The 13,075-nt window shown below is 37.9% G+C and overlaps 1 protein-coding gene across 5 annotated transcripts in view; it reads right to left on the reverse strand.

The window, feature by feature from the left end:
• The window catches only part of Sugct (succinyl-CoA:glutarate-CoA transferase), a 778,692-nt gene that overhangs the window by 623,145 nt on the left and 142,472 nt on the right, over positions 1-13,075 (reverse strand). For all 5 annotated transcript variants that reach the window (XR_003834661.1, XM_021180767.2, XM_029468350.1 and 2 more), the window contains exon 8: positions 9,041-9,184. Coding sequence is in view for 4 of the 5 variants with exons in the window: in XM_021180767.2 (XP_021036426.1) it covers positions 9,041-9,184 (144 nt within the window). In the remaining variant the exon portion in view is untranslated. The remainder of the gene's footprint in view (positions 1-9,040; positions 9,185-13,075) is intronic.

Below are 13,075 nucleotides of genomic sequence, written 5' to 3' on the forward strand. Positions count from 1 at the left end.
CCAGCAAGATTTTGCTGAAGGGACCCTGTTATAGGTGTCTCGTATGAGACTATGCCAGTGCCTGGCAAATACAGAAGTGGATGCTCACAGTCATCTATAAGATGGAACACAGGGCCCCAATGGAGAAGCTAGAAAAAGCACCCAAGGAGCTGAAGGGGTCTGCAACACTATAGGTGGAACAACAATATGAACTAACCAGTACCTCCAGAGCTCATAGCTCTAGCTGCATACATAGCAGAAGATGACCATCACTTTGAAGAGAGGCCCCTTGGTATTGCAAACTTTATATGCCCCAGTATAGGGGAATGCCAGGGCCAAGAAGCAGGAGTGGTGGGTAGGGGAGCAGGGGGGAGGGAGGGTATTGGAAACTTTCAGGATAGCATTTGAAATGTATATAAAGAAAATTATGATTGTGATTTGCCTCATGCACTAGCAGGGAATTGATCTTTGCCAGCTGCAGATAGTTTAATTCTGGAAGGTTTAAAATCCAGAGCCACAAGAGAGTCAGGAGTTCTCAGGGAGGCAGCTCGTGCTCCTGGTTGCTGATATTGAGGTTTGATGAGAAATTGAAGATATCCTGATGAAGAATATTGGATTCACCCCCAAGGAATTCAGTGCCCCTATTCAACAGGATGTAGTCTATTTTGTTGGCCGAAAGAAGTCAGTGCCACTTTTTCCTCTAATATTCTTCCTTTCCTACCTATTGTTGGAGGATTAAAGGGATTAGCGTGGAATTAAAGGTTGGAAGAGAGATAGAAATATAAGAACAGAGTAAAGTAGACCAAAAGAAAAAAAAAAATAGTGCCAACAAACCTCGTTTGAGTTGTGGGTCAGAGGAACACAAGAGATTCTTAAAACAATTTAAGCTATTGCTGTTTCCCTTGGTTGCCTCCCAGAAGTTGAAGGTAAATAATCTCTTGCTGAAGAAACTGTAAACTTTGGACACAGGACTGAGAAAATTTAAGCTGGGTCTGACCCAAAAGCCTCCTACCCAAAAATTAGCTGTTATAGTAATAGATGATCTTCAATCTGCTATGACACAAAGCAATCAATAAACATTGATTACTGTGAACCACAGCAATGATGAGGCTAGGAAGGTGCAATTGTTGCAGATATATCCTGATGGTAAACAACAGTTCTCTAATAGGACTTAAAGCACAATAAACAAGAGGTAAATCATACCTGATAATGGAAACCTAACCAACAACCTGTGACTAATAAGTTCATGGCCCACAGGGGAGGGTAGAACGAAACAACTACTACAACTTTCCTGAACCACTTGCCTTAGGTTTCTATGATTGTGATAAAACACCATGTCCAAAACCTACTTGTAGAGGGATTCATTCCAGCTTACAACTCTCAGATCGCACTCCATTACTGAGAAAAGTAAGGAAATGAATTCAAGGCAAGGACCATGAGGCAGAAACTAAAGCAAAATCCTCAGAAAAATGCTGCCTACTGGCTTGCTCTTTGTAACCCACTCAGCTGCTTTCTTATATAACTCAGGAACATCTGCCCGGGGAAGCACAACCGGCAATGGGCACTCCACATCAATCATTAAGCCCCCCCCCCAGGGGGGGACCCCACTCGTCAATCTATGTAGGAGGTTTTCAACTGAGGTCCCTCTTCCCAAATGACTGTAGTCTATACCAAGTTAACCAAATACTAGCCAGCACACCAGTATAATTCCTAACATTTTAAACACTTATCCTTATACCCACAGATAAGTGTAGCTCTCATCTCTCATCAAGAGGCTTCTTTTTTCAGCATGAGACCATTACAGAAAGCAAAAATTCATCAAACTACAAGAAACCATCGGGTGTTCAGCCTCAGCTGAAACACAATCCTACCTACACCAGGCATTGGAAACCTCCCTATGAGTTACCGGTCAAAGAGTACCCAAGACAAACCCAAAACAATGTAGCCTATTGTTATTGCTCTTGGTTGTCTCCCATATCTTGAAGTTGATACCCTAATGCTGAAGACACCACACACTTAAGGCAGGGGACTTGGGGGGAGTCAAGCTGATACTGACTTGGAAACCTCCTCCCTGAGGACTAGACTTCGTAGTATTGGAAGGTGCCATGCAAGCATCTCCAAAGAAGATGTGCTGCTTAGGGGGTTATTTTTTTGGTTTTTTTTTTTTTTTTTTGGTGGTGGGGTTGTCATAATTGTCAACATGACATAAGCTAGAGAAATCTGGGAAGAAAGATCATCAATTGAGAAAACACCTCCATAAGAATGGCTGATAGGCAAGTCTGTGAGGCATTTTCTTGACTAATGATTAATGTGAGAAGGTCCAGCTACTGTAAGTGGTGCCACTCACTGATAGGTAGTCCTAGGTTGTATAACAAAGCAAGATGAGCAATCCATTCAGAGCAAGCCAATAAGTAGCATCTCTCCATGGTCTGCTTCATTCCTATATCCAGATTCCTGGCCTGCTTTAGTCCTGTCTTTGCATCCCTCAGTAATGGAATGTTATCAAAACATGCAAGTCAAATTAGTTCCTGCCAGGTACCGTAAACCTAGGAGATGTCCCATGGCTGAGGATGTCATGGACTCTAGAGGAAAACTTACTACTATCAGTTTCCTAAATCAAAATAATTTCTAACTGTAAGTGTAGCTCTCAGCCCTGGTCAAAAAAAGATTCTTTTATCAGCACATGAAGGCTATCACAGAGACTTACAACTCATCAAAATGCAGAGAACAAGCGGCCATTGGGTGTCCATTTCCAATTAGTATTATATAGAATAAACCCTAGACCTGGGGCTCAAGAAATATTATGGATGAATAAGAAATACTAAAAAAAAAAAAAAAAAAAAAACTGAAGACGAGGATATCTGCTACTAGATAGGGTCTTCAAGAAGTAACAGGAATGCTGCAGGCACAAAACATCAACTATGTGGTAACCTGCATAATAGTATCATCAGTTTACATAAAAATGTGCATAGGGCAAAGTTTACAATGCTTCACCTCTATATGAAGAGCTACAGGCAATCAATGGCTACGGAGAAAGATGGAGTCCTTTCTCCAGGGACAAGCCCCCAATACATTATCCAATACCAAGTGGTCATCCCAAACACTCAAACATAAGAACCACACAAGAACATAAGAACATAAATGAACTTAGTAGGGTGTGTGTGTAGATAATGCAACTGTAATTATACAAGAAGGGATCGTGTATTTGAGAGGAAGTTGAGGTCTGGAAAGAGTTAAAAGAAAGCAGGAAGAAAAAAAAGAAAGAAAGCAGGAAGAATAGAAAGGATGTAAATACTATATTCACATACGAAATTATAAAAAATTAAAACTTTGCATAAAAAAGATAAATGTCACATATTATCTCTCAGCTGTGATTCCTAGCTCCAAGTCTTCAGATGTGAGTATATAATATGGAACAACTGAAGAAACCAGGAAGGTATAAATGAACCACTAGGGAGCGGTTAAAGGGGAATAGCAGGATACAGGTGATATGAAAACAAAAAAGGAAAAACTGGAAGGGGCTTCCAACTGGGATAGGGGGTCAACACAGAAGGAAAAGGAGGAAAGGAGGACAAATAACACGAAGATTGTTTGATAAAGCCTCAAGCTTACCTAAAATTATATGCAATGATTTAAATAAATATATATATATATATATATATATATACAAACACACACACACATATATGAAACAATTAGTGTTCTTCCCAGCTGTTAAACCTATGAACCAACAATGACCAGCATAGAAAGATTACCATAACAGTACATGTGGTAGTTTGAATAAAGAGTCCATCATAAGTCTTAGGCATTTTGATGCTAGGTTCCATCAGTGGCTCTTTGGGAAGGATTTGGAGGTGTGCAGCATTGCTGGAGGAACACAGACTTTGAGGTTTCAAAAGACTCATGTCATTTGAGTTAGCCCTTTCTCTGTTTCCTGTTTGTGGTTGGAGTTTTTAAATGCAATGCTAGTCACCCATCACACACTACCTCCATTCCTATATCATGGACTCTAATCTAACCCTCTGGTACTGTTAACCAAAAATAAATTCTTCCTTTTATGTTCATGGTGTTTTATTGCAGCAATAGAAAAGTGATAAAGATAATACAAAAAGTGGCACTCACATTTTGGTGATAATCAACAGCTGTCCAAATTAATTTAAGGCTCGCTCAACAGAAGGGAAATCATGTCTGTTCCTAGAAACCTAGTAAAATTTCCTGGAGCTTAGTTGAATTCATGGATCTTAGAAGAGAATCTACTACCAGCAATCTGCTAGACCCACATAATTCTTAACTGTATTCTAAATCTTACCCTTATACCTACAAGTAAGTGGAGCTATCATGTCTCATCAAAGAAGTCTCTCCTTACAGGGAAGGCATGAGGAGCAGAAGTTTGGTCACTCACATTTCATTAGCAATCATGAAACAGAAAAAGAAGTGGGATCTAGCTATAAAATCTCAAGGTCTACCCATAAGGACCTACTTCCTCTGGTAAGATTCTACCTCTTCAAGGCTCTACAACCATCCCAAACAGTGCCACCAACTTGGGCAGCAAAAACTCAAGTGCATAAATCTAGAAGGGACATTTTGTATTCAAACCACATTTGGTCTTTGAACCCATACTATGTATGCTACTGGCCAACTCAATAACACAAAATGTATTCAATGGAATTCAAAAGTTCCCATAGACATTAACAGTCCCAACACTTCAAAAGCCCAAATTGTCTTTTGAAACACAACCTCTTAACTGTGGGTTAAATTGCATAATAAACAAGTTATATACTTTCAATATACAATGGCACAGAGTAGACATTCCCACTGTAAAAAGGAAGAATAGAAACATATCAGGAAAAAGATGGACCAAAAGAATGACAAAATACATCATGGCAAACAATCCTGAAACACCAAATCAGGCATCTTGGACTCCTGATGGATTCCTGTGCTCTCCAGAGGGTTTGGCTAGCCTGGTCCCTCCAGACCTGTTATGCAGAACAATTATAACCTCTCTCTTGTACAGGCTGGCTCTTTCCTTGGCAGATATCTGGTAGTCCTGGCATCTCCAGCATTCTGGGCCCTCCATTGCAGCTGAAATTGATAAAATCTCAGCTTCATGAAATGGCCTCTCAGGGCCTCTTACAGAGGTTCTAACATTGTCCCACATTGCCTGACCTCCACAGATTCCTGTAAGTTTGGAGTAAGACTTCATGATCCCTCAGTCTTGAACCTTTCATGCTAGAATTAATCCCCCCAGTCAAGAATAAGACTACAGGTGCGGGAGAGATGTCTCAGTAGTTAAGAGCACTGGTTGTTCTTCCAGAGGTTCGAAGTTCAGTTCCCAGAACCCACAGAGTGACTCACAATCATCTGTGACTGTAGCATCATAGGATCCAGTGCCCTCTTCAAGTGTTCATATGTGCATGCAAAGCACCAATATACATAAATAGATCTTTAAAAACAAGCAAAAAAGAATAAGACTACTACCACAATTTAACCATTTAAAGCAAGTTTTAATTAAATACTAAGTGAATGTACTCTGATTAGGTCCATATCTGGATACCAGAAAAATTACTACAAGTATTGCTTTGCAGGGGCTTAAGAATGTAAAACCCATAATTCACCACATTTCCAATCAGGTCCAATCGCAGGCAAGCATACATCCTTAGTATTTTCTGACCACCTATCTCCTGCACACATGTGATTAAACGTATCTGGTACAGAGGGTCAAACAAACAAAGAGCAAACAGGAATTTATTCCTAAGTACAAACAGAAGTCTTAACCTACAAGGTACATTTTTCCTGTTTTGGTCTCACATGAGCAACCATTCGTACCATTGACACCACACTGCAAAGTTCTTCTGCCAGCCTGGTTTAGTCTGCTGTTTGGAAACACAGCTGTAGTGTCGTGGTGGATGAGTCTGCAGCATCAATCTCCTGGGCAATTGCTTCTAGCAAATAACCCATTTTATGCCATTCTAAATCAGACTGCTTTCTCCTGTCAAATAAATTTGCATTTTTACAAGTTGGGACCTTTGATGGATGGGATGTTGTCTTCAGCTACCTTCCTTTTTGAAGACAATGAGGTTACTCTTTAACAATTATGAATGTTTTTCCCTCTGAATGTTCTGTTCCTTGTCCAAAATTTTAAACTTGCTCATGCAATTTTCCTTGCTAAACTTCATGTATTTCATCTTTTTGCTCTCACTGTCAATCTAAATGAGAACACTGAGAAGGAACCATGTCATGGACTGAATGCTACACTATTTGAAATTTCTCCCATCAATAAAACTAGTCTATTACTCAGCTTCAAAAGACACACTTCCTATGACAAGTTTCCATTTCCCAGAGGCTTCATAACCACCACCACCACCCCTGCAAACAATGCTACCAACTAGGAACTAAATTTTCAAATATATGAAACTATATCCCCATTCTTTCAATGAGAATATTTCTCATTGAAAAAACAATACCACGAATAGCTTGATATTTCATAAATACTGGACTGAACATTGACAATGCTGTGAAAAGCTCAAAAGAAGACATTTTTCTTAGACTATCAAAGCTTACAGTCTCAATAATCAATATGGACACCATAACTACAGAGAGAGAGACTGAGACAGAGAAACAGAGAGACAGAGACATACACACATACACACATAAACACACACACACAACTTTGTGTGCCTCTGCATACATGTTGTTGTTCCACTTAGGATGTTTATGGGATTCCTTAATAGTGGGAATGGGGTATCTGTGAATCATTTACCTGTTCTTAGGACCTTTTCCCTCCCAATGGGTTACCTTATCCAGACTTGATATGAGGGTTTATGCCTAGTCTTATTGCAACTTGTAATGTAGTCTTTGGTTAATAACACTAGGAAGCCTATTCTTTTCTAAAGGGAAATAGATCTGTTGGAGAGGAAAGTAGTAGGGGATGGCTGAGAGGAGAGGAGGAAGGGGAGGATGTGATGTGTCATGATATATTATAGGACAGAAGAATAAACAAGAAGGAAGGGAGGGAGGGAGGGAGGGAGGGAGGNAAGGAAGGAAGGAAGGAAGGAAGGAAGGAAGGAAGGAAGGAAGGAAGGAAGGAAGGAAAGAAGAAAGGAAGGAAGGAAGGAAGGAAGGAAGGAAGACAGAAAGAGACAGACATCTGAGTGTATGTGGCCATGAGTTTACTTATTTTGAAGCAGTTTTGCACGTGAGAACATGTCCCACATGGGGAATCAGCAATTCAGTTTTAGAGGACTTTTTAACTTCTATTATACCATAATAAATGACTGTTTTGAAAATGATTGTATTAATTAATAATTGACGTATAAAGTAAAGAATTGGTATAGACGAAACTCTCTACATTATTTAGAAGGCTTGGTGAAAAATGAAAAATGAAAACAAAATCTTCTGTTCAGAAATGTTAAGCATTTCAAGACAAAGAGAGTAAGATCTACAAAGTAAGCCCAGAAACCCATAGGATTACACATCTCACACACCTATGAAACGTTCATGTCTTACACATGTCTTATTGGATATGTAAGTTTTATTTGGTTACTTTACTTACCTCAGGTTCATTACAGCTATTAACACAGAAAAAAAAAAGTCTTTTAGTTCCTTCCCATAACTACCATCTGTGGCTTTCTGTGGAGAAGCAAGATAACTCATCTGTACAGAGATCTTTTATCCTTTTATAAAACCATTAAAATTCTAACAGTGATTCAAAGTTGCTGTTAAAAACTCACACACAGTATTTCAACATCAACCGTACTGACTTTTTTATTTCTATACACCTCCTTAATCTTGCCTAAGAGAAAAAAAATCTCCAATGTAGTGTTCCAAGTTTACTATTTTCCCATGTATGCCACTTGAATCTGAAATTCCCAACTGAGATCTCTATGTCTAGAAAGTAACTTTCCCACAGTAAAATGTCTCCTTGCACAAATTAGATATTTTCTTTTTCCTATCCCTGAAAAGTTATCTATTCGGAATTAACTTCCACATATGGTACAGCATCTGGGTCTGATCCAGTAAAGGAGGCAAAATGTCATGTTAGAAATGAATTAACCCTTTCATTTCACCAGTCTTGTGCCTACTACACTGTAACTGTAAAAATCTAAATGGGGAGGTTAGTCTGGAGTCTCTGGATAGTGTTCCAGGAGTTAAATAACATAAGTATACACAAAAAGATATCTTTATTTTTATCAAGATCTGGCCTAAACAATTATGAACACAGGCAATGAAACCACCAGAGTATAAGCAACATCTATGATTTGATCACTGATAATTTTATACATCCTTTCACATCATATTATCTCCTGCATACTTCTTGAGATATCATTTCTTTTCAACATTACATCAAATTGTTAATGGTGTTGCAACAACTATTATGTCACCAGAGGCTAAAGCAGAGAGATGTCAAGTTCAGAATCTCCCTCAGTTGTAATTTGAGTTCAAGGTCAGTCAACTTAATAAGATTGTCTCAAAATGAAATGTAAAAAGAGAGCTGAGGATATAGCATAGGAGCAGACCACTTACCTAACATAATTCAATTTCCATAAATTTTCATGTGTTAGTAAAAGCCATATATTATAACACAAAAATTATTTTTAAATTGAGATACACATATTTCCATATAACTTAGTTCTTTTGTAATTCAACTGCCTCATTTTATGAACTTAAGAAAATGATCCCAAGATAAATAAGGTCCACATATTTCACCAGACTTACCAGAGAGTCCATGGTATATAAAATGTGAAGAAATGACACCAAGGAAGTTACAGAGCTCATATATCAGTGAAACAGAAGAACCCTACTGTGCTCTCAACAGGAGTATAGAAACCATTCTAGTACAAGGAGAACCTGGAATTCTAATTAAACAATAGTGTTTAAATTGTAACCAAACCATCGTTATTTTTAATTATAATATGAAAGAAAATACTTTCAAAACAAAGCAGTATACAGGGTGTGTTTGCTTTTTTAATTGTAATGGGTTTTACACATGTGACTACCAGATTCTATTTTAAAAGGTATAATCCAATACATTGTTATATCAACTAAAATGTTAGATTAGTACCTGAGATGACAGCAGATTACAATCAATGAACAGTCCTTTTCCAGTTCTATAACGTTGTAGGAGGCCAGCCATAATGGCCCCATAGGCAAAAAGACCAGTGGCGAGGTCAGTCATGGCCACTCCTGGGCGAACAGGATCTCCATCCTGATTTGAGGATCAAATGGGAAAAACAGAAAATGAATATTGATTGGTCTTATATTTTTCAGACACTGTAAGCTGAATAAAAGAATCATATTTGAAGTATGCATATCTAAACATGAGCACACACATACACACACATGAATAAATGCAACAAATTAGTATTGAGTATATCAGCTGTATATATTTACTACTGTATTTCTCAAGAGTCAAACAAGCCAATATAAACCAAGGCAAATGAAACAAAAAAAACTTTACAAACACATCTGAAATTCCTTTTTAAAGTTTTTACTTAAAAAGAAAAATAATGAATTGTTGGATTTGAATTTAAGTATGTTAATCTTCCAGGAAAGAGTTAAAACAGTTTTTTTTCCTGTTGGATGAAATACTATTTTAGAAAAGAAACAACAGAAGGAGGAGGAAGAGAAGGAGGAAAAGAACTGGTTTAATTTTCTTATAATCATGCTAATACCTAGCAAATACCCTAATGACATATGCTTTTTTTTAAAGACACATAATGACACATATGTGTAAAATATCATAATGAAACCCATCACTTTAAATATTAATCTTAAAAATTAATTTTAACTTTTTATTTTAAAAGATATTAAGCGAGCCACTTAATGGTTACATGTATTTCTGCAGAAACTTATAAATAGTAATAGCATGTGAGAAACCTTAGTGACAACCACAAAGATCTATGATACCTGAAAGTGGATACAAAATATTTTAGTGTTAAAAAAATTTAATCATTAAAAATGTACAGTAACTAGTAATAAAAGTTTAAACACATTCTGGTCAGCGCTAGCCACCAGGGACCTTGGGCACGAACTCGGCGGATGGTCCCACAGTCCACAGAAGACTCTCCATGCCACAGGTGTCCTAGCGCAGCCAGGATCTTAGGATCACTGAGGAGAGTAGGCCTCCAGAGAGAGCTCTGACACCAGGACCATCTTGTATCCCAGGTCTCTCAGAGACCAGTCCTCACAGGAGAGCTCTTGGTCTGCAGAAGCAACAGAGCTTCTAGGACAGGGTCCCTTCTGGCCTTCATCTTCAGCCAGGAGGCAGAGCTGAGACCCAGATCTCTGGGCACCTTCCCTGCAAGAGGAAAGCTTGCCTGCAGAGAGTGCTCTGACCACTGGGACTCAGGAGAGAGTTGGACTCCCAGGAGTGCTGGCAGAGGCTAACAGAATCACAAGAAGAAAAAGTTCCAGCCAGAGACAGCTAGAACATCTAACACCAGAGATTACCACATGGTGAAAGGCAAACATAAGAACCTTACTAACAGAAAGCAAGACCACTTGACATCATCAGAACCCAGTACTCCCACCACAGCAAGTCCTGGATACCCCAACACACCTGAAAAGCAAGATTCAGATTTAAAATCATATCTCATGATGCTGGTAGAGGACTTTAAGAAGGGCATTAACAACTCACTTAAAGAAATACAGGAGAACACTGCTAAACAGATAAAAGTCCTTAAAAAAGAAGCACAAGAATCCCTCAGAATTACAAGAAAACACTGCTAAACAGGTAGAAGTCCTTAAAGAGGAAATAAAAAAATCCCTTAAAGAATTACAGGAAAACACAACCAAACAGGTGATGGAATTGGACAAATATATAAATCTTCCATCTAATATCTAAACATAGAAGTAGAAACAATAAAGAAAACCCAAAGGGAGACAACTCTGGAGGTAGAAATCCTAGGAAAGAAATCAGGAACCATAAATGCAAGCATCAGCAACAGAATACAAGAGATGGAAGAGAGAATCTCAGGTGCAGCCAATTCCATAGAAAACATGGACACAACAATCAAAGAAAATGAAAAATGCAAAAAGATCCTAACTCAAAACATCGAGGAAATCCAGGACAAAATGAGAAGACCAAACCTAAGGATAGTAGGAATGGATGAGAATGATTTTCAACTTAAAGGGCCAGTAAATATCTAAAACAAAATTAGAGAAGAAAACTTCACTAACCTAAAGAAAGAGATGCCCATGAACATATGAGAAGCCTACAGAACTCCAAATAAACTGGACCAGAAAAGAAATTCCTCCCAACACATAATAATCAGAACAACAAATGCACTAAATGAAGATAGAATATTAAAAGCAGTAAGGGGAAAAGGTCAAGTAACATATAAAGGCAAACCTATTAGAATTACACCAGACTTCTCACCTGAAAGCAGGAAGATGCTGGACAGAGGTTATACAGACCCTAAGAGAACACAAATGGCAGCCCAGCCCAGGCTACCATACCTAGCAAAACTCGCAATTAAAATAGATGGAGAAACCAAAGTATTCCATGACAAAACCAAATTCACACAATACCTTTCCACAAATCCAGACCTTCAAAGGATAATAAAGGAAAACTTTTTTATCCTTTGAAGGGAACAGAATCACAACTCTAACAACAAAATTACAGGAAGCAACAATTACTTTTCCATAATATCTCTTAATATCAATGGGCTCAATTCCCCAATAAAAAGACATAGACTAACAGACTGGCTACATAAACAGAACCCAACATTTTGCTGCATACCAGAAACCCACCTCAAGGACAAAGACAGACACTACCTCAGAATAAAAGGCTGGAAGACAATTTTCCAAGCAATCGGTATGAAGAAACAAACTGGAGTAGCCATTCTAATATCAAATAAAATCGACTTCCAACCCAAAGTTATCAAAAAAGAAAAGGAGGGGCACTTCATACTCATCAAAGGTAAAATCTTCCAAGTTGAACTCTCAATTCTGAATATCTATGCTCCAAATGCAAGGGCAGCCACATTCATTATGGAAACTTTAATAAAGCTCAAACCACACATTGCACCACACACAACAATACTGGGAGACTTCAATACCCCACTCTCATCAATGGACAAATCCTGGAAACAGATACTAAATAGAGACACATTGAAACTAACTGAAGTTATGAACCAAATGGATTCAATAGATAGCTACAGAACATTTTTATCCTAAAAAAAAAATGATATACCTTCCTCTCTGCACATCATGGTAACTTCTCCAAAACTGATATAATTGCTAACAAAATAGGCCTCAACAGATACAAACCATATTGAAATTATCCCATGCATTCTATCACATCACCACAGACTAAGGCTGATCTTCAATATAAACATAAATAATAGAAAGCCAAGATTCACATGGAAGCTCAACTCTCTACTCATTGATTCCTTGGTCAAGGAAGAAATAAAGAAAGAAATTAAAGACTTTTTAGAGTTTAATGAAAATGAAGTCAAAACATAACCAAACTTATGGGACACAATGAAAGCATTCCTAAGAGGAAAACTCATAGCTCTGAGTGCTGCCAAAAAGAAACTAGAGAGAGCATACACTAGCAGCTTGAGAGCCCACCTAAAAATGCTAGAACAAAAGGAAGCAAATTCACCCCAGAGGAGTAGACAGGAGGAAATAATAAAACTTAAGGCTGAAATCAACCAAATGGAAACAAACAAACAAAAAAACTATACAAAGCATCAAGAAAAGCATGAGCTGAATTTTTGAGAAAATCAACAAGATATATACCCTATCAATGCAAAAATACTCAATAAAATTCTCACAAACTGAATCCAAGAACTCATCAAAATGATCATCCATCATGACCAAGTAGGCTTCATCCCAGGAATGCAGGGATGGTTTAATATACAGAATTCCATCAACAAAATCCACTATATAAACAAACTCAAAGACAAAAACCACATGATCATCTCGTTAGATCCCAATAAAGCATTTGACAAAATCCAACACCATTCATGATAAAAGTCTTGGAAAGATCAGGAATTCAAGGCCCATACCTAACATAATAAAAGCAATATAAAACAAACCAGTAGCCAACATCAAGCTAAATGGAGAGAAACTTGAAGCAATCCCACTAAAA

This window comes from Mus caroli, chromosome 13 (genome assembly GCF_900094665.2).
Source record: "Mus caroli chromosome 13, CAROLI_EIJ_v1.1, whole genome shotgun sequence".
In the NCBI taxonomy this organism is placed as follows: domain Eukaryota; kingdom Metazoa; phylum Chordata; class Mammalia; order Rodentia; family Muridae; genus Mus; species Mus caroli.